The sequence below is a fragment of the Seriola lalandi genome, unplaced genomic scaffold (genome assembly GCF_002814215.2).
Source record: "Seriola lalandi dorsalis isolate HSWRI2012SDOR001 ecotype SW California unplaced genomic scaffold, Sedor1 jcf7180002054476, whole genome shotgun sequence".
Lineage (NCBI taxonomy): Eukaryota > Metazoa > Chordata > Actinopteri > Carangiformes > Carangidae > Seriola > Seriola lalandi.
In genome coordinates, this window is record NW_019525029.1 from 1,909,522 (window position 1) to 1,927,715 (window position 18,194).

The 18,194-nt window shown below is 40.7% G+C and overlaps 2 protein-coding genes across 2 annotated transcripts; both read left to right on the plus strand.

Moving 5' to 3' along the window:
* Positions 1–732: 732 nt before the first annotated feature.
* azin1b (antizyme inhibitor 1b) lies at positions 733–7,913 on the plus strand. The gene is made up of 11 exons (XM_023412271.2): positions 733–914; positions 1,774–1,917; positions 2,449–2,647; positions 2,805–2,978; positions 3,251–3,423; positions 3,656–3,869; positions 4,003–4,077; positions 4,545–4,710; positions 5,000–5,109; positions 5,997–6,214; positions 6,322–7,913. The coding sequence occupies exons 3-11, from the start codon at positions 2,546–2,548 to the stop codon at positions 6,395–6,397; spliced, it is 1,308 nt and encodes a 435-aa protein (XP_023268039.1). The 5' UTR covers positions 733–914; positions 1,774–1,917; positions 2,449–2,545; the 3' UTR covers positions 6,398–7,913.
* A 3,137-nt stretch (positions 7,914–11,050) lies between these two features.
* adnp2b (ADNP homeobox 2b) lies at positions 11,051–18,148 on the plus strand. Its single transcript, XM_023412290.2, has 4 exons — positions 11,051–11,327; positions 12,148–12,269; positions 13,840–13,944; positions 14,228–18,148. Exons 2-4 carry the CDS (start codon positions 12,162–12,164, stop codon positions 17,015–17,017), a joined length of 3,003 nt encoding a protein of 1,000 aa, XP_023268058.1. The 5' UTR covers positions 11,051–11,327; positions 12,148–12,161; the 3' UTR covers positions 17,018–18,148.
* Positions 18,149–18,194: the final 46 nt, after the last annotated feature.

Here is an 18,194-nt window from a genome sequence, read left to right on the forward strand (position 1 = left end):
TGAGCTATTTACTTAACATACACTTAAATATAACTAATTCAAACTAAAGTTTGCCTAAGCTAAACAAATAGCCCAAAAGGTTATATCCCAAGGCAGGGGTACAAAGTTTCAGCCACACATGTATATTTACAGAAGATTATTGTTTGATGAGTTTTGGAAATTCAATAAAATGTTTCTTATTAGACAGGCAAATGCAGACTGTGTTTACTGCAATTACTGTTTGGCTCTATGGTGAAACAGGCTATCTGTTCTATATAACATTTTTGTTTTTGATTTCATATACTGAGGGCGTGATACATGATATGGTATATAACTTAATCACACCAATTGTGGTTTTTAAGAAATTATTATTTGACATTTTGTTTACCAGTATGCTTAAAATAGCCTATATGCTTTTGTAACTGCAAGTGGACTGTGTTAAATGAATGTTTCTGCGTAGGGTCTATCTCCTATACATAAATGCTAACAGGTGGAATAAGTGTATCTGAATTATCCCATGAAAGCAAAAGCAGCACAGGTCTTGAGGACTGATTGACTTGAACGAGTGGCCATCTACGGAAAGTTTATGGTTATGTAACGTGAGTAAACATCACAGATCTGCTGCGGCCTGTATGGATGTTCGGAAATACATATTTGGTATGTTCTCAAAAATACAGACAGCTCATTGGTGGAACTGAACGTTAGGTCCCGCCCCCGGGCCGTTGATTACCTTTTCCACTTCCCGTGCTCGGTTCCAGTAGTTCTCCACCCACCAGCCGCTAGAGAAGACACAGTTCGACCGACGCTCGTCCCTCATCTGAACATATGGCAAAAACAGCCCTCTTTCTTTCTTATATCGTTGTGCCCACTACTCTTTAAAAATTCCGCCGAAAAAGAGAAGACGATTTTCCAAAACATTCTGGCCGTTATCTCACGTAAGTACAGCAGAATACTTCGGTTGAGTTCCTTGGATTCAGCAGGCGGACGTAACATGGCGGGCTGGTCTTTCTGCCTTCTTGCCACACATGACAGACCGATTCATTGAATGCTGTGTTTTTGAGTTGTCCTAATATTGAATTTCAAGATATTTCTAAATACCTTGAGTGATCTTAGCACAGCAGTCTAGTTTTTATTCGTATACTGTTGTGGTTTGTTTGGGGGTTATTACAGAATACAGCGCTAACATAAGCTTCTTGTATCGACGTGCTGTCGTCAGCCAGCTCAACATTAGCAGCGCTCTCGTTGCCAGGAATCTCTTAGCGGTGCGTTTCCTCGCGATGGCGTTTCATATGTTCAGAGCAGCGGCACTTTTACCTGTTAAATGTAACCGGTAAAGACATTTGTGTGGTATAGTTAAGGTTTTGTGTTTCGTATTGGAGAAGCATTGCAATAATAATATCTCTTTTGTCAAGTTGTGACAGTATTGTGACACCACCATTGCGCATGTGCGGGTTGTATATAGACAGTTACCGCATAATGTGAACTAATAGTGATTAAAAACAGGCGGCTTGAGTAATATAATGAATTAGTAATACTATGCTTGTGTTGAGTTTAAAAACACAAGCTGCGTAAACGGGCGCGAAAGTTGCTTAACACATTGTTTATGTCAGTGAAATTTTAACCACAGTGACAACAAATGCTAATTCATAGGTAATACAGGTAGACTTAAGAGTGATTATAGGATGTGATTTGTTTTTGTTTTTTCCCTTTGTGATAAACACATAGCACATGTCTTCCTCTTACATTGACTTTCCTATGTGTTGACATCTAATATTATGTGTGTTTCCCCCTCAGGGCTCCCCTGTCTCTGCACAGGTGTATGAGCGCTACCCGGAGGGCCTAGGGGCAGCTCTTTACCGGGAGCACTTTGACTTCAACGCTGAGCCACCTTGGGATCCTAGCTGATAGCGGGACAGGTCCATCTCCTGACTTGTCCATGTGAGTGACCCAGTGCCCGTCTGTACACACAAACACACATGCTTGCTTGCACACACACACACACACTTGTAGCAAAGTCCAGGATCACTGTGCTCTGGGTAGAATTTGGCATAGAAACCACTGTGTGAGTAAACACGTTTGTATTGGATTTGAAGTGTTTGGAAGTCAGTAGATTTAAATAAAAGCTCAAAGAGAACCTGAAGCCTGAAGAGCATTTACTAATTATACTTGAAAGAATATAAGCTCTCTTGTTTTCTTGTTTAAGAAAAATGCTTGGATCATATGAAATGAAAGAAGACAATTAAGAATATTTCAAGTTAAGTGTTGAGTTCATAAAATAGATAACAGTATGTGTATCCAAAGGAACTACAGTCTTTTATGTGTAGTTGTTGATTTTTAAATAGAGGAAATGCATCTAGGAATACATTAAATAGCACTATGCCTGCGATTTGTCTTGTTGAATTACTGTAAAGAAATTTACTGTGATAATACTAATCATTATGTTTTTTTTCTCCCTGTTTATTTTTCCAGTTTGTTGCATACCGGCAGGACCCCATTGGCTCAGTCGTGACCCCTTGACTTGTTTATCTGTTCTTTATGATTGTCGGATTAGCGGAATACGGTTGAGATGAAAGGACTCGCTGACAAACCAAGCTACATAATTGAACTCCTGGAGGGAGGAGTGACCCTAGAAGATGTCATTGATGGACACATCTACGAACAGGCTCTGGTCAGTCCAGCTCGCAGGCCTTTTAGTAGCTTCCAGAAGTAATTCACAAAATTCTTCAGATATCTTACATGACACTGTTATCTGATACTCAGCAGGTGTGTGTGCAGTGTGATTTCAGTGGTTTGATCTGTTGCTCTGTGTACTCTTGTGTTTACAGGTGGAGAAGAGTGCGTTTGTGGTGGGCGACCTCGGTGCCCTGATGCGACAGCATGCTTGCTGGCAGAGCATTGTGCCAGAGCTGCAGCCCTACTACCCAGTCAAGTGCAACAGCAGCCCTGCAGTCATCCAGGTGCTGGCCTCCTTGGGCCTGGGTTTCGTTTGCACCAACAAGGTAAACTCCAGACCTTACAGAGTCAAATTCAGGCAGCTCTGATTCATTGATTTATTTATTTATTTTAAACTGCTCAGTGTTTCATCCTCTTATGATAACTCTTGACATTTTGGGGCCATTACATTACAAGCACTCTATTGATTACTGGTCTGCTGATTACTGCTATCCTTTGAACTTACGCAACACACTTGGTACCATTTTTGATTGTTTTGATGGGGCTTTTAGTCGTTGTTTCATTCATTTATCTAACGTGTGTGTCCTCTTTCCCTTAGGCTGAAATGAACCTGGTGCTGGACCACGGCGTTCCACCAGAAAACATCATTCTGTCAGGTGTTTGCAAGCAGCTGGCACACATCAAGTACGCTGCCAAGAACAACATCCAGCATCTTGTGTGCGAAAATGAGGCAGAGTTGTCCAAGATTTCCCGTCTACACCCTAGTGCAAAGTAAGTGATCAAGTTAGGCTGCAAATGTTTTTTTTCTGTTAGTTATCTTCATGCATTTCTGTAAAACTGACTGTCTACATAATTACTGTTTTGATGGGAAGGTACATGATTTTTCCATTGTCCTGAAAATTAGGAAACCCTTTGCTAATGTAAAAAAAAACATTTATCTTGCTTAGACAGATGTTTCATTCCTGTTTTGATCCCTAGCTGATGGGTTTTTTGTCTCTTCTAGGTTGCTGCTGCAGTTGACCACTGAGGCCCACGCGGCTGAGACCAGCATGGCCTTCGGCTCCTCTCTGAAGAGCTGTCGGCACTTGCTGGAGGCAGCCATGGAGCTAGGAGTTCAGGTGGTGGGGGTAACCTTCCACATTCCCAGCTCCTGCCAAGACCTGCAACAGGCTTACACCCACGCACTGTCAGATGCCCGCTGTGTGTTTGACATGGGGGTGAGTACTGTCTGGAAAATATTTTTTCCACATAGTAGATATATCAGTTCATTTTCTGGAACCTCAACACCTTTTTATCTCTGGGAATTTCTTTTCATTAAGGATAACTCAGTGTGTGCCTGTTTCTGTTCAGGTGGATCTGGGCTTCAACATGAACATCCTGGACATTGGTGGTGGATTTACTGGCTCAGAGTTTCAGCTCAAACAAGTAAGTAGTAAACAGCTGCGATATGATTATGATGCTTCAAATTCAGTTTTAATCTTTACATAGCATGTCAAATAACAAAGCACATGTTCTGTAAACACTGGGTTCAAAGCATAAAACCTAACTGAAGAACACACACGTGAAAATACATCACTTTTTAAAAGCTTTCCTTAACAAACGCTACAAATGTAAGTTGGTGTGAAATTACTTTTCATATTGCAAAATGTGCTTTACGCTGATGAACCCTCAGGACATTTTTATTCATCTAGCTATGCAGCTATTTGCACAATGATGTGAGATGCAAGTGCAGCACTGGATACACTGCCATTTTTTTTGTAGCTCAAACATCATTTCTGTTGCATCTTACTGAAAACACTTTAAAAGTGCTTAATGTCTATAAACAAAGGTCATGCACCACAGGTGTTTTATCTAGACTCACTCGCTCTTATTTGCTGTAACACTGTGTACAGGTTGAGTCTGCAGTCAGGCCGCTGCTGGATGGTTACTTCCCCCCACTGTCTGGTGTGCAAGTGTTGGCTCAGCCAGGCAGCTTCTATGTGGCCTCAGCTTTCAGCCTGGCAGTCAACGTGATCGGCAAAAAGGTGTTGACCCGCCACTGGGACAGCCTGGCACAAGGTGAGTTGTTTCATTCTCTCATAGGTTCTCGTTTTTCTCTGTAGTCTGTTCAGATCTGACTGTAGTATCTGTTTATCTGCACCCTGACTGTGAATATGCGTGGATAATTTATTAGCAGTCTTAGAAAGGACAAAATAATTTGTGTTTTCATATTTGTTGCTTCAAGATTTTTTTTCACACAGTTGCATAATCGACACTAAACTATTAGAGGTCAAGTCCCACTCTGGAGACCTGAGTTTGTAGATAATATTCTACATTTCTGACATGGTCACCTGCTATATTTTCATAGGTGAAAACAATGAGGATACCGAGTTCCTGTACTACATGAATGAGGGTGTTTATGGCCCATTCAGCCGCAAGCTCCTGGGAAACTCCATCGCTGCCCCATCAGTGCACAAGGTTAGTAGGCCTCCACCCAAAAGTCAACCCCATTCAGGAGTGAATGAGGCATCTGATAGCTCATGTTCTATTGGGAAAAGGGGGTCATGCATTGTGAGCATTTAAGGAAGCAGGATCAGAATTGCTTCAGATATATTGACCCATATAAAGAGCCTACATTGGATCTGGGTTTTTTTCCTACAAAGCAAAGTTATTTAAACACACCCTGTTGACCTGATGTGACATTACTCAAAAAGGTCGGTGGCAAACCACAAAACAGCTGGTTACTACAGTTAACGATGCATTTCCTCTTCTGTGCTGTTGACCTCATAATAACAAAATAACTACAAGTAGCACAGATAACACAACATAAACAGTTAAATAAGGTCAAGGGAAAATAAACAGACAAAGATGGCCAGTGACGTAGAATTTCTGTTTCAGGGTTATAGTTCATATGATACACCACAGAACTCTGGTGCTAATGGGTTAACAGTTGTAGTCTACAACCTCATATTTTTTACCTGATTATGACTCCAGTTTTAGTTCGAGGACATGTTATCAATTTAAAGGGTTTTAGCTACCAGAGTAACTTGCTTGCATGCAAATGATGATGCATCAATGTTATATGTAACATATGTGTAATATTTTTATTGGTATTTTTATGGCGTATCGTTTCTGCAGTTGCAGATTGAAATTATATATAGTGTGGTCCAGAAGTCTGAGACCACTTTCCCATTGTGGTCTCAGACTTTTGGACCCATCCCCCACCCCCCCACCACCTATTTTGTCTGGCATAATTTTACATTTGGGGTAGTGCTGTCATTAATTAAGACAGAAAGTCTCGATCAGTTCAAGGAGAGCAATCAGTTACTTTTCCTCATTGTTTCATATTTGATTCCTCTCTCCAGCATGTGCTGTGCGCTGAGCAGACGGTGTATCCCAGCAGCCTGTGGGGCCCGTCACTGGACCAGCTGGACCAGGTGGTGGAGCGCTGCCTGTTGCCTGAGCTCAGTGTGGGAGACTGGCTTCTTTTCTCCAACATGGGAGCATGTGGCCTGGAGGAGTCTACTTGCCTCTCCAGCTCCCCTCAGCTGCCAATCTACTACACTGTCTCCACCTCTGACTGGTGAGCATGGAGCAAGTTACCCTGTGAAGGTCCACCACTAATACAAATGTCAGAGGTATGTGATATTTCTACAGAGAACTGATCCAGATGTTTGGTCTTGCCCACAGGTACGAAATGCAGGAGGCCGGAGTGGCACTGGACAGTGCCATGAAGAATTTCTCCATGGTCCAGTACAGTGCATAACTACATTCTGCCCCTGTGCCATATTATATTGCACAGATCCTCCTTAGCCTCTCCTTTCACCATGTGAGCAGAGGGGTCAGTGTGGTATATGGGACAAGGGGCTAATGTGGTCGACATTCCAGCCACCATGGAAAATGCAGTGTCCTATCGTTTCTTCCAGGAATTTGATTTTTTTTTTTTTTTACCTCTAGAAATGGAAAGCAATTGGTGTTCGATACCTCAATTGTCTAAAATTTTATCTGGAAGATAATCTTCCTACTTTTGCTCCTCCCTCTGATGGACTCCGAAAAATCTGTCAGCTAAAAGAACTCCAGCCCAAGCTCAAATGACATTATGCAACAAAATGGACGACTCTATGGAGATGGGACCCCCCAACATGTTTGGGGCGGTTTAATTCCTAATAAAAAATCCAGTTTACAAAATGTACAATTGATTTAAATCATATTGATCACCTGTTGACAGTCGTGTAAATCCTGTATCTGTTTAATACACATACATTTTGTCTGTAGATGATTTTTTGAAGTGTTTAAAAGAATCGATGCCTTGTGTGGATTCTGTACTTCAGACCCCTCACTTTGCAGAGTTTAAATGAAATTATGACAATGATGTAACCTATTTCTATATTGCAGTTCACCTCAATGCGTTTTTATTTATTGGATTCAGATATTACTAGGGGCATATTTAAAGCTCCGTCTTTAAGTGTGTTTTGCCCAGGTATTATGCTCTGGCCCATCTAACAGTGTTTTTCCTGATTAAGATATTGATGTGTTTTTTTAACGCTACATGGATATAAGTGTGCTGTGATTGCCATTTGTGACCTCAGTGGTTTCCCTTTACTCGAAAGGCTTGAAGGAATTGCTGTGGGAAATACTCTCTACACTGAGCTAGAGCTTGAATACAGAGAAGCTGCATACACCTAAATGCACTCCTTATCTCTAATAGAGCGAGGTTAATCTGGTTTAAAATGCACAAAATCTTTTGTAGGTTAAAAAAATACTGTGACATTTAACAGCACTGTCCTGATTATTATTTTTTTTTTTTTAGATCTCCATAGATCTTAGTATCCCCTTCCACGGGATTGGTCCTTGTTCTCCCAGGACCTGAAAAAGCAGCAAAGGATCTTTTCCTGAAGCGTGCTCAAACATAAATGATCTGAATGCAGCAGGTATAGACTCACATGTCTATATCGATAGAGTAAAAGACATGCTAGTTGTACACAGACCTCTGAGGCAGTGCAAATGATAAATAAAATGCCAGACTTTTCCTTATGCTTCTCTAAAGTTATGAGGGACATACTGCACAGTCTCTTGTACAGCTAAATCTCTCGTGTCTATTGATATTAAAGATGACCTGACTTAACTGCAGTTTTTAAAGAATCCTGCCCTTGTGTTAAAAATGACTAATGTATTAATTACTTGCTTGTCTAAGGCACTAATGGACCATAGCCTGTTTTGACTGTAAATTGTGCTTGTTAGTAATGAAAGTGATTAATTTAATACATTTCTGACTGAAATCATTTTTCTCGTGTATGTGTGATCTTTGGCGTTGGAGGTGCAACAGTTGTAAATTACTACACGTTTCAGATAAAGTTTTCACGGCCAAAATAATCCATAACTTTATGTTTCTGATATGCTATGGATTTTGTGTGTGTTCCGAATGTAAGATAGTTAAATTTCCTGGAAACAATCTTGTATTGTAAGTATTACAATTATTATAAGTATTTTTTGCAGCAAGGAATTAGATCTTTCTTGCTTTAACTAGTAAAAGTGGTAGACTTCTGCAAAACTACTCCAGTCATCAAAGCTGGGTTATCTTATTTATATATAACCTTTACTTAGATTCCACTTTGTATTTTCATTCAAACAGCTCTCCTCAACACAGAAATCAGCTAAACATAATTTTCATATTAATGTTTCAAGCTGGTTCATAATTTTGTTATACCAGGGAAGTATTCTGTTTATATTTGGATAGGCGTACAGTTATTATATTTAATTCAACTGGACTTTATTCATCCTAATGCCAATTCATCCTAATAGTATATTGATGGAATATTTTAATGTTTTAAATGATGACAGCTTTTGTTGTTACCAAATGAAAATCAATTTCACGACATGGGCTGTCAGTCCCAATACAAAATACAGAAAAAATACTGTACGCCGATGAATTCTAATTGATTATTATTATTTAACAATGCTTTTTGAGTGATACTCAGACATGGATAAAGAAATATAAGAGTTAAAACATTTGTTACTGGTTCTTTTTTACTAAGTGTATGCCCTGGGATCGAGGGTTTGGGTGTCGTTCACACTCCAAAGCGCCTCACGTCAGAAAGTAGCATTTAATCAGTGAAATCAGCCGCTGCACTGTTTTGTTGTAATGAACACCAGCATGCTCCTGTGCTTTGATGACTCATACAACATATGCTAAACACTTCTATTACATTATAATTATTAAAGGGTTCAGTATCTACAGTTTGTCCTCTCCACCCTCTTGCACCAATGCATCACAGTATCCATTTATATACATGGTCCTAAAGCCCTTTTCAAACTAACCACCCATCTTTAAATTCAGCGAATAAAGAAAGATACCAGAGAAGATTCAGATCAGGATGCCAGGGTGGCCTGCTGGCCAGAGTAAAATGGAAGTTTTTCTAAATTCTGTTACTATGTAGAAAGTACCTTGACATGTCCAGTAATCGCATCCCTGAACAAGACACTCGCCTCTTACCTGCTTGTGTACTGTAAGCTGCTCCCTATAAGATCCTTGTCCAACTGTTGAGTGGGATGTTGTGTGTGTGATGATATATTGCCACTGCCTAATACTGTAAGAGATAGCTTTAACCAGTGCCCACTCTGAACCTCAACATCATTAGCATATCAAAGAAAGAGGTACATCTAATGTACATGCAATGATGCAATGATTTCCACCACAGAAATTTGCTTCAAAATGTTTATGAATTACGGCCACTGAAACATTTCCTGGATATTGTATGTGAGAGAGGATAACAATTGAGGGAATCATTGCTCTAGGAGGAGTCATTATTGTTCCAATCAAGTGTCTCAATCACATCCTTTAGTTTGGCACTCACTGCAGTGTGCTTTAGAGTGTATAATGGTGATGGTGATGATAGTAGCAGCGATGATGATAAAGAAATAACAAGCAGCTTATTAGTCTGCCAGGAATAAAGCACACACTCAAACAGCAGCATAGAAACAAACAAATAACTTTGCAATTAGAGGGCTACAACAGAGATGATAGATTTGCAATTACACGATTGAGGGGAAACTTTCTTGATTCACAGTCTGTTCAGTATAACAGAGCAGGAATGAAAGCACTGTGAGTTGATGATACTGATTGGTGGCTTGTTAATTGGTTTAATTGCATAACTGTATATTGGTTTGACAAGAGGGAATCTCAATGTGAGAAATCTCTTATTCACTACTAAGTGGGTTAAGACATGATGTAATCTAACTGTTGTCCTTCAGCAGTCTTACCATTGGCACATGGCTGCTATGCCTTGGTGAGAAATGCTGCAGTGCAATCAGCTGCAGTACGACCACCATTTACACTTAACTCTGTCCCTGTTGTTACTCTTTTTGCCCAGAGTATTATATCGCTTTAGTTTGCATTGCATGACCAGAGGGCACAACGGCTGCTTGATGACATAGAGTTTAGATTAACATTTTCAACAGTCAAGTTAAATTTGAAGGAAAACTAATAACAGGTGAGGACAGAGTAGTGACCAGCCATGGCATGATTTGGTGTTGGTAAAGGAATGTATAGACATCTGGGCTTGCGGTACTGTGTAATAAGTAAAAGATTATTCAGTAGTCAGAAATGGTACACTTGATCGGTAACGCAAGAAACTGTGATTCACCAGTCCATCACGAAGCTTTAGACTGGAGTCACAGTGATGCTTTAATGAATTGTCGACTTGTCTCCAAACAAAGTGACCTTGTGTCGTAAAGGTCAACTGGCGGGATTTTATTCTGACAGGTGGCTTGGGCTTTGCTCAACTTGTAGAGAGCAAACATGTTTGGAAGTTGTTAGGTGGGAAGGCCGAACAAGATTGTTGATTCAAAAAGATTTGAATCGACTTTTAACTATAACTGAGCATAACGATATGAAATTAAGTTTAGCAATTGGTATACATTACCACGTGGTGGGAGCTAGCCCTATCATTATCGTTATCTTTAAACACATTAAAAAGTCTTAACACTTTATGCTATGCTAGCCCAAACACATCTAACCTATCAATTTCACTCCCTCTCCTATCAAAATGGTGGGTCGGCATGATTGGCTAAAAAAAGTAGCATGATATGACGTCACAGTAGAAGGACCACCCATTTAGCTCATTTTCTCGACAGCTCATTGGTTAGCCTTAGTCATGTACCACGTGACTACCAGTGGGGGTCGCTTTGGCCACGCCCCCACACCTAGCTATGTGTTGTAGAAGCCAAAATTCAATTAACAAGTAAGTTATTCCATGAAATTCAAAAACTGAATAATGTAATGTGTCACCTGGACACTCAGGAACAGTGGCTGACAGTCGTGGTAAGAGAATAAAAAGTTATTCAGTTTTTAGGGTGAGACGTCTCCCATTGGTCAGTTTTTGCAGTATGCAAATAAGGACAGCTACGTCAGATCCTGAACTTGAGCGCCATATTTTTCCTCAATAGGGGAAGAAAGGGACAAAAGCGGACCAAAAATAATTTATCTGCGGAGGTGATTCGTAAACACCACCTTTCGTATTGTGCTGCGTTCTTCCTACAGCGGTGTATGTAGACACGGGATGCTTCGCGGATAAGTGTATGTGTGCAGCACCAGCAGCGGACGCAGCTTGTCGACACACACAGTTGCGGGCCGGTGGAAGTGGAAAACGTCGGAGGCGGCAACGCAACAACTAACGTTAACTGGAAAATCAGACAGGGTAAATATCTGTGGGGAGGCTGAGGGCATCCTCAAGTAGGAGGAAGTGGCGTGGCCGGCTTAGGGACCCGACTCGTCGCTGTGAGCAGGAAACCAGGGGCTATAGATCGAGCCCAGTGTGGGCAGCACACATACACAGCAGTGTTAGCATGTATGGTGACTTGTCTGAAGGGACAGGTTAGAGTTAGTGGGTGATTTAATACAAATACACAGTTTTACCAAGCTAAAGATAAAGTTTTCGTCTCACTCGTCAGTGAATTGCAATTGTTCATGTATGTTGATGTAGAGGCTTAACATGTGAGATACTCAAAGTGAAATCAGCTGTTGCACAGTAACTGTTGTTTTGAACTGCACTGCCATGATGCGCATACAGGCATTATATCCATGTAACGTTACAGCCATGCTGTGATTTCTTTTTGAAAGGAAAGTATCGTCAAGTCCAGGGATGTTATCTTTATGCTGCACTTTACTATTTTTCCACTCCAAGGTGACTACAGTATATTCATAAGGTTTTTTTTGTCATTTAGTATGACTTGGCACACCCTAGGCATTTAATAAGTTTATATCTTAACAGAATTAGATAATAGGTTAATTGAAATCCATGCTGGCTTATTGGTATATACACTGCACATATAAACTGACCACAGCTAATTTGTATTACTTGTGTCTTTTCCATTGTTTTCAATATTTGCCATTTTCTCTTTGAAATAGTAGTTACTGTCATATACATTTGAATGTGTCTATAAATACGTAAAGATTTAGTAAAATTATTTTTGTCTGTCTTAATGCTGCATAACATTACAATTAATTTCTTTTATTAGGTTTGCAAGGTATAATGTATCAGGTTCCAGTGGGAAATATTGACAAGATCAGAAAGGCACGCAAGGCGGTGAAAAACATCCTTAGTGAGATTGGCCTGGAAGACTGCCAGAACCTGCTGAAGGTATGTTTTATCATGGAAAATAAGTGAAGATATCATTAAGATTTGGGTCTGACATGTGGCTAGTATGTAAGTGTAATTAACAGTACTCATAAGCCAGACTCTTCTCACTATTATTTGTTTATGATTGCCTATGTTTTTTGTCTTTTGCTCAAAAGCACTATGCTCATTTTGTTGCATATACACACCCTTGTGGTGGTTTATATCTATCATCAGTGCTTCTGTGCGAATGTTTCCACTCTGTGCTTGGGGATCCAATGCTAATCTCCCACCCATCATTACACTAAAAGTCTAACCTGACACATTTAGGTTTACAGTTCATCAGTCTAATCTTGTAAAACTGAGGAAATACATGTTAGTTTTTATGTCAGTTAACTATAAAGGAAGTTAGGTTTTGTAAACTGATAGTTACTAGATAATGATTTAGGGGATAACATCAGTCATTTTTCAAGACTTTGTTGATTTGTAATGTCGTCTATTAATGCAGTAAACACTATAGCAACCGCAGCAGTACCCACCTCACAGTTTCAAAATTATATAATTCAGTTTATGGTGAATAATGTTTGTTAAATTTGGGGTATGGTCATTTAAATACAGCCATTATAAAACACATTAAATCAAAATTGAATTTGATATGTTGATGGTCACATTAAAAGAAAGCTTTTCAGAGGGTTTTTTCTTTGGTTGTTATGGCAACTAGGAGGGGGTTGAGCGATATGATGTCATGTCTACTGTCAGAGATTTTCTGTGGTATTGGGCTAATGTGAATAATGTTGGAAATTCATGAGCAGACCTACTTTATGGAAATATTGTATTATTTCAATGTGATGATTGAATGATGATAGCTTGATTTGTCAGATATTTTCTAATTTGATATTTATGCATATTTTATCCCATCCCCCCACCCAAACAAATGGTCCGCTGATCATGGTGGTGCATATTTTGTTTGGACAGATTAAGATCACAATGTGATTTGAGTTTTGACACAATGTCTCTATTTCTCAATTACATTGCATCTGTGAGTGCATAGGTTTGACACACAGGTGAAGATCAATTTTTGTGACTTAATACACATTTACAGTGAAGCACTTTGCTTTTTACTCCACCATCCTTATCTGATGGCTGCTGCTAGGAGCTTTTGCTTTCATTTTACAATTTCACTTGTGAAATAATCACTCAGACGCCAGGTACATCCATATAAAACTAATGCAGTCTACTGTCATTGCTATGTGGTAAATGGGAGGAGAAAATAATAGAAACACTTCTCAGTTTAACACAATGCAACTCAACACCCAGCAATAAATACGAATTGGCTCCTCCCGAAAACTGAACATTATACCCTTCATGAAGGGAGGATTTACTGCACGTCAGCTGTATTAGACCGCATTTAGTTTTAGCTAGGTGTACCTAATAAACTGGCAACTGCACATATAGTTATGCAGTACTTCATGTATATTTTACTGCTAATCTTTTCTTCTCAGAGACACCTTTTGAATGTAGAACAAAACATGTTTTACATTGTACTGTTACTTATATTTATGGATTGTTTGTTTGCTTATTGTTTACTGTGCAGGATCTCAATGAAAAGTCTGAGAAAAACCCAGATGAAGACGAGGCCTTTCAGGATACTGAATGGGTTGATTTCACAGATGGATACAGTACAAGACAACAGAAAAAGGTGAATATGACACTCGGCCCCTGTTAAGAACTTTTAATAATGAACAAAAAATATCAACAAAAACATATTATTAGCTAGTTTGAGTAATTGATAAATAAGAGTGACCTGTTAGGAACCACATACCTTTCTTGTAGATTCCAATGCCCTATTAAAAAGAAGAGTCATTCATTGTTTAAGATGAGTAGTTTGGTGGGGATGTTATATTCTCTGTATAAACCATGTACAAATGTTAATTTGATTGACTGAAATAACTGACTTTTTTCTTTTTCCTCTTTCTATCCAGTGGCCTTATCGGTCTCGATCTCTGTGCTGTAACCTGTGCAAATACTCTTCACATAACATCTACAACTTCAGGAGTCACGTCTCTCGCTGCCATGGATATGTTCAGTCATTCTGTGCGCTGGCGCCCTGCTCTCAATGCCTCTTTGTCAGCCACCCCAAGATTGTCAAGAAGCACATGTTGTTCTTCCATGCCAAACTTGCCTTGCCAAGCACCCATATACAGTCACAGAGGGAAGCCTCTTTACCCACCCATCGCGGAAACGAGAGGTACCAGTGTAGAAGATGTGGATTTCCAACCTCTTCTATCTTTGCGATGAAGAAGCACATTATACTGAAACACCTGGACAGTTTGGCAGAACAGTATATAGGTTACAGATTACATCTTCAAGGGACTACATCTGTAAAGATCTACTGCTGCAAAGTGTGCAAGGTGAACGCTGGAAATCTAGACCAAATGTTGCATCACATGCTGGTTGAGCCATCGCACTATTCAGTCAGCACACAAGTGCAGAGCATGATTCATGAAAACAAAAACTACACCATTAAACCAACACCCAATGGGAATGGCGTGTTTGTGACCTTCCCAAGTATCGCTCCTAAACCACAGCAACCTCAAATGTTCAACAGTAAGTCCTTGGTTTTACCAAGTAATGGCCAACCTCCTGGAACTGTGGTGACATTACAGCAGCTACAAGGAACTACAAACAGTACTACTCTAATATGTGCCCCGGGAACCAACCAAGCTTTTCTGCCCCCTCAAGCATCAGCGCTAGTGCAGCTAGCTAGTGCTGAGGCTAAAGGTTTGCTTCAGCCTGGTGCCACGATAGCCCTTCGAAGTACTTTGCCCCAAGGGCCGTCTATGGTCCAGCTACCCACTGTGTCTAATGTGTCTTTGAAAAAGGCACCAGTGGCTCTAGCCCCCGCCCCACTACAGCAGACTCCACAAACGCAGCAGATCCTTGTTCCATCAGGACTACAGGCCAATATGACAGCTGGAACTGGGGCTGTACCTAAGCCTGCTGTGGTTACACAAAATGCATCAACAAACCAAATCACCCTACAAGGTACCATGCTGACTTCACAGTCTCTGCTGAGTCACCTGATCCCAACTGGCAACAGGGTGAATGGCATGCCCACATACACTTTTGCTCCACTGCAAGTAGCAATGCCTGTCTCTCAAAGCACAAGTACCCCTCTCAAGACTGTTGAGCAAACAAGTAACTCCTTACCACAAACTAAGAAATGGATTACCTGTCCCCTCTGCAATGAACTTTTCCCTTCCAATGTCTTTGACATGCATACAGAGGTTGCCCACCAGACAAAATCTGCTACATCCAAGTCAGAAAGTGTGGCTGCACGAGCAGCCTTCCTAAAGAAAATGCCAGACAAAACTGTCAAATGTCTAACGTGCAAAATTCTTCTGTCAGAAAAGAGTGTCTTCCAACACCTGCTGCATGGGCTGAATTGCTTGTACTGCTCTGCTTTGTTTTTTTCAATCAAACAGCTTGCTGAGCATGTAAAGCAGCACAATCCCACAAGCAAAGCATACTGTGATTTCCTAAGGCAGAAGTACAGGGTTTACTCAAAAGGTGTTGGCGGAATCCTGTTCCCTTACTTTGACGTCAACACCACTGCACCAAAAGAGGTCCTCGGAGACACAGAGGTCAATCTTGCTCTGGTCACAAATTCCCTCGACCTGATCTTCTTTAAGTTGCAGCCCAGCAGCCAGCCAGATATCTGTCCAGCACCTGTGAAAGTCAACAGTGCGTACTGCCCTTTCTGTGATGAAAAGTTTCAGAATGAATCCAAACATCTACAGCACCTGAAACAGAAACACTTTGTAGCACCTACCATTCATGCCATCCTCAAGACAGAGGCATTCAAGTGCATATACTGCAATGGAGTGTACACAGGAAAGGTTACCCAGCAGGCTGTGATGCTTCACATTCAGCGATGCCGTTGTTCACCAAAACAACCACCGCCAACCAAACCTACAGCACTGCCACCACCACAGCCACCACCACCACAGCCACCACCACAGCCACCACCACCACAACCACAACATCAACCACAACCACAGCAGCCTCCAAAACCGGCTCAGCAGCTCATTCAGCCATCCGGACTCTACTTTCTTCAAGTGCCACAAGGGCTGACTATGAAACCGACTTTAGCTCCAGCGCGTGTGATTCCAGCTCCACCCAGGGCAGAGCCTCTAGAAACAGAAGCAGAGCTGCAGTCCAAGAAGAGACTTGAGGCCGCATTGAGGCAGGTCATCGAGGCCAACAAACGAGAACGAGAACAAAGGGCAGCCATACGCAAGAAGCGAGAGCAGGAGAAGTTGCCCCCGCCGGAGCCTGAGATTCAGAGCGAACCCCCAGTGAAGCTGGTTTTGGAGCCTACCCCGGTTGAGCGCCGCTGCAACGAGGAGCGCAGAGACTTCATATCTAAATACTTCAACCTGAACCCCTACGCGACCAAAGCCGAGACTGACGAGCTGTGCAGGAGGCTGTCACTCACCAAGGCAGAGCTGGCAGCCCTCTTCAGCAAGAAGCGCAGCAAGTGCATGAAGAGTCTCAAGAGGAACACGACTGCCATTCTCCTCGGCTTCAACATGACTGAACTGAGCAAACTTAAGCACAACCTTGCCGTCCCAGAACAGCAGCCTGCCGATCCCACAGAGCAGCCGCCCGCCGATACAACAGAGCAGATGGGAAACAGTGAGGATGGACCAGAACCTATGGATCACAGTGGAAATGACAAAGTTACAGAGGAAGTGGATCAGATGGAATGAGTTCAGAAATATTTGAAAATGTAATCATCTGAAAACAGCAAATAATTAAAATGCAGGTGTCCATGATTAAAAACAGAACAAAACCCTGAAACTTTAATGATGGCCTTTTGTGTTAACAGTCACTGGAGAAGTTTATCATGTACTGGATACAGTGTATTACCAACATACACCTGTACCTGAGGGCAATTTCTTAATGTAGCCTTCATTAATAGTGCTTCATTTGACTTCAGTATGTTGTTAGTGGCTCTTGTCCTAATTTCCACATGAATGCAGAGCCATCTTGTGATGCTCCCTAATATATATAATATATAATACATAATAATTAAGATTATGGTGTAGACTGTTGAGCTGCAACAGCATTTAGCTGGTTACAATCTCTCATTCTCCCGTGGCTACTGACTTCAACATAAGCACTCGTTTGTGCCCAGTAGCTCCTCTTTTGCACCCTTTATTTAAGCCCTTTTGTACAAAATTGTTTTTTTCATTTGCAAATATCAAGACTTTGGTGCGCACCTCAATATGGAGTTGAGTTATTACATTATGCTTTCCTTCACAAATGGATTTTTTTTTTTTTTTTTACATATTTGGACCTATTTCTGTCAAGTGCACGGCTTCATTATTTTGTTTTCTCACTCGTTTTTTGTTTTGTTTTTCTCTGTATTGAAACAGTTAAAGGGGAAATGTCTCCTGCTCACCAGCTACCAAAAATCGTTTAGGTGGATGTTCATCTTGCAGTTTTGAAGCCAAATTCTTAAGAATGTATAAATGTTTGAGCTATGAAGTTGCTGGAATCCCAGAATTCATGAGCACTTGGTTATTATAAAGCTCCAACCATGTTGCTTGCATGAGCCTTTGTTTTGTTGTCAGATAAAATTTTAATTTGTGCCATCGTGAAGTCTACATATTTGCATAGACTTGTGGAAATTAGACCTATAAACCTAGAGATTCAGCAAAACATAAAATGTGTTATTGGGTGTTGATTCTGTCACCATACATCTTCTGTTCTCCTGACTGCTGTTTTTTGTACTATACTTACATTTTCTATAATTCCTAGAGGATCAAAAATGTTGGGAGAGGTAAAAATTCTGTCTAAAACCACTGTGTTGTTAATAATAAAGTGGTTTCCTTTTACGTAAATGATTCATTCATTTTTATTTTCAACTCTTAATAAACTAAA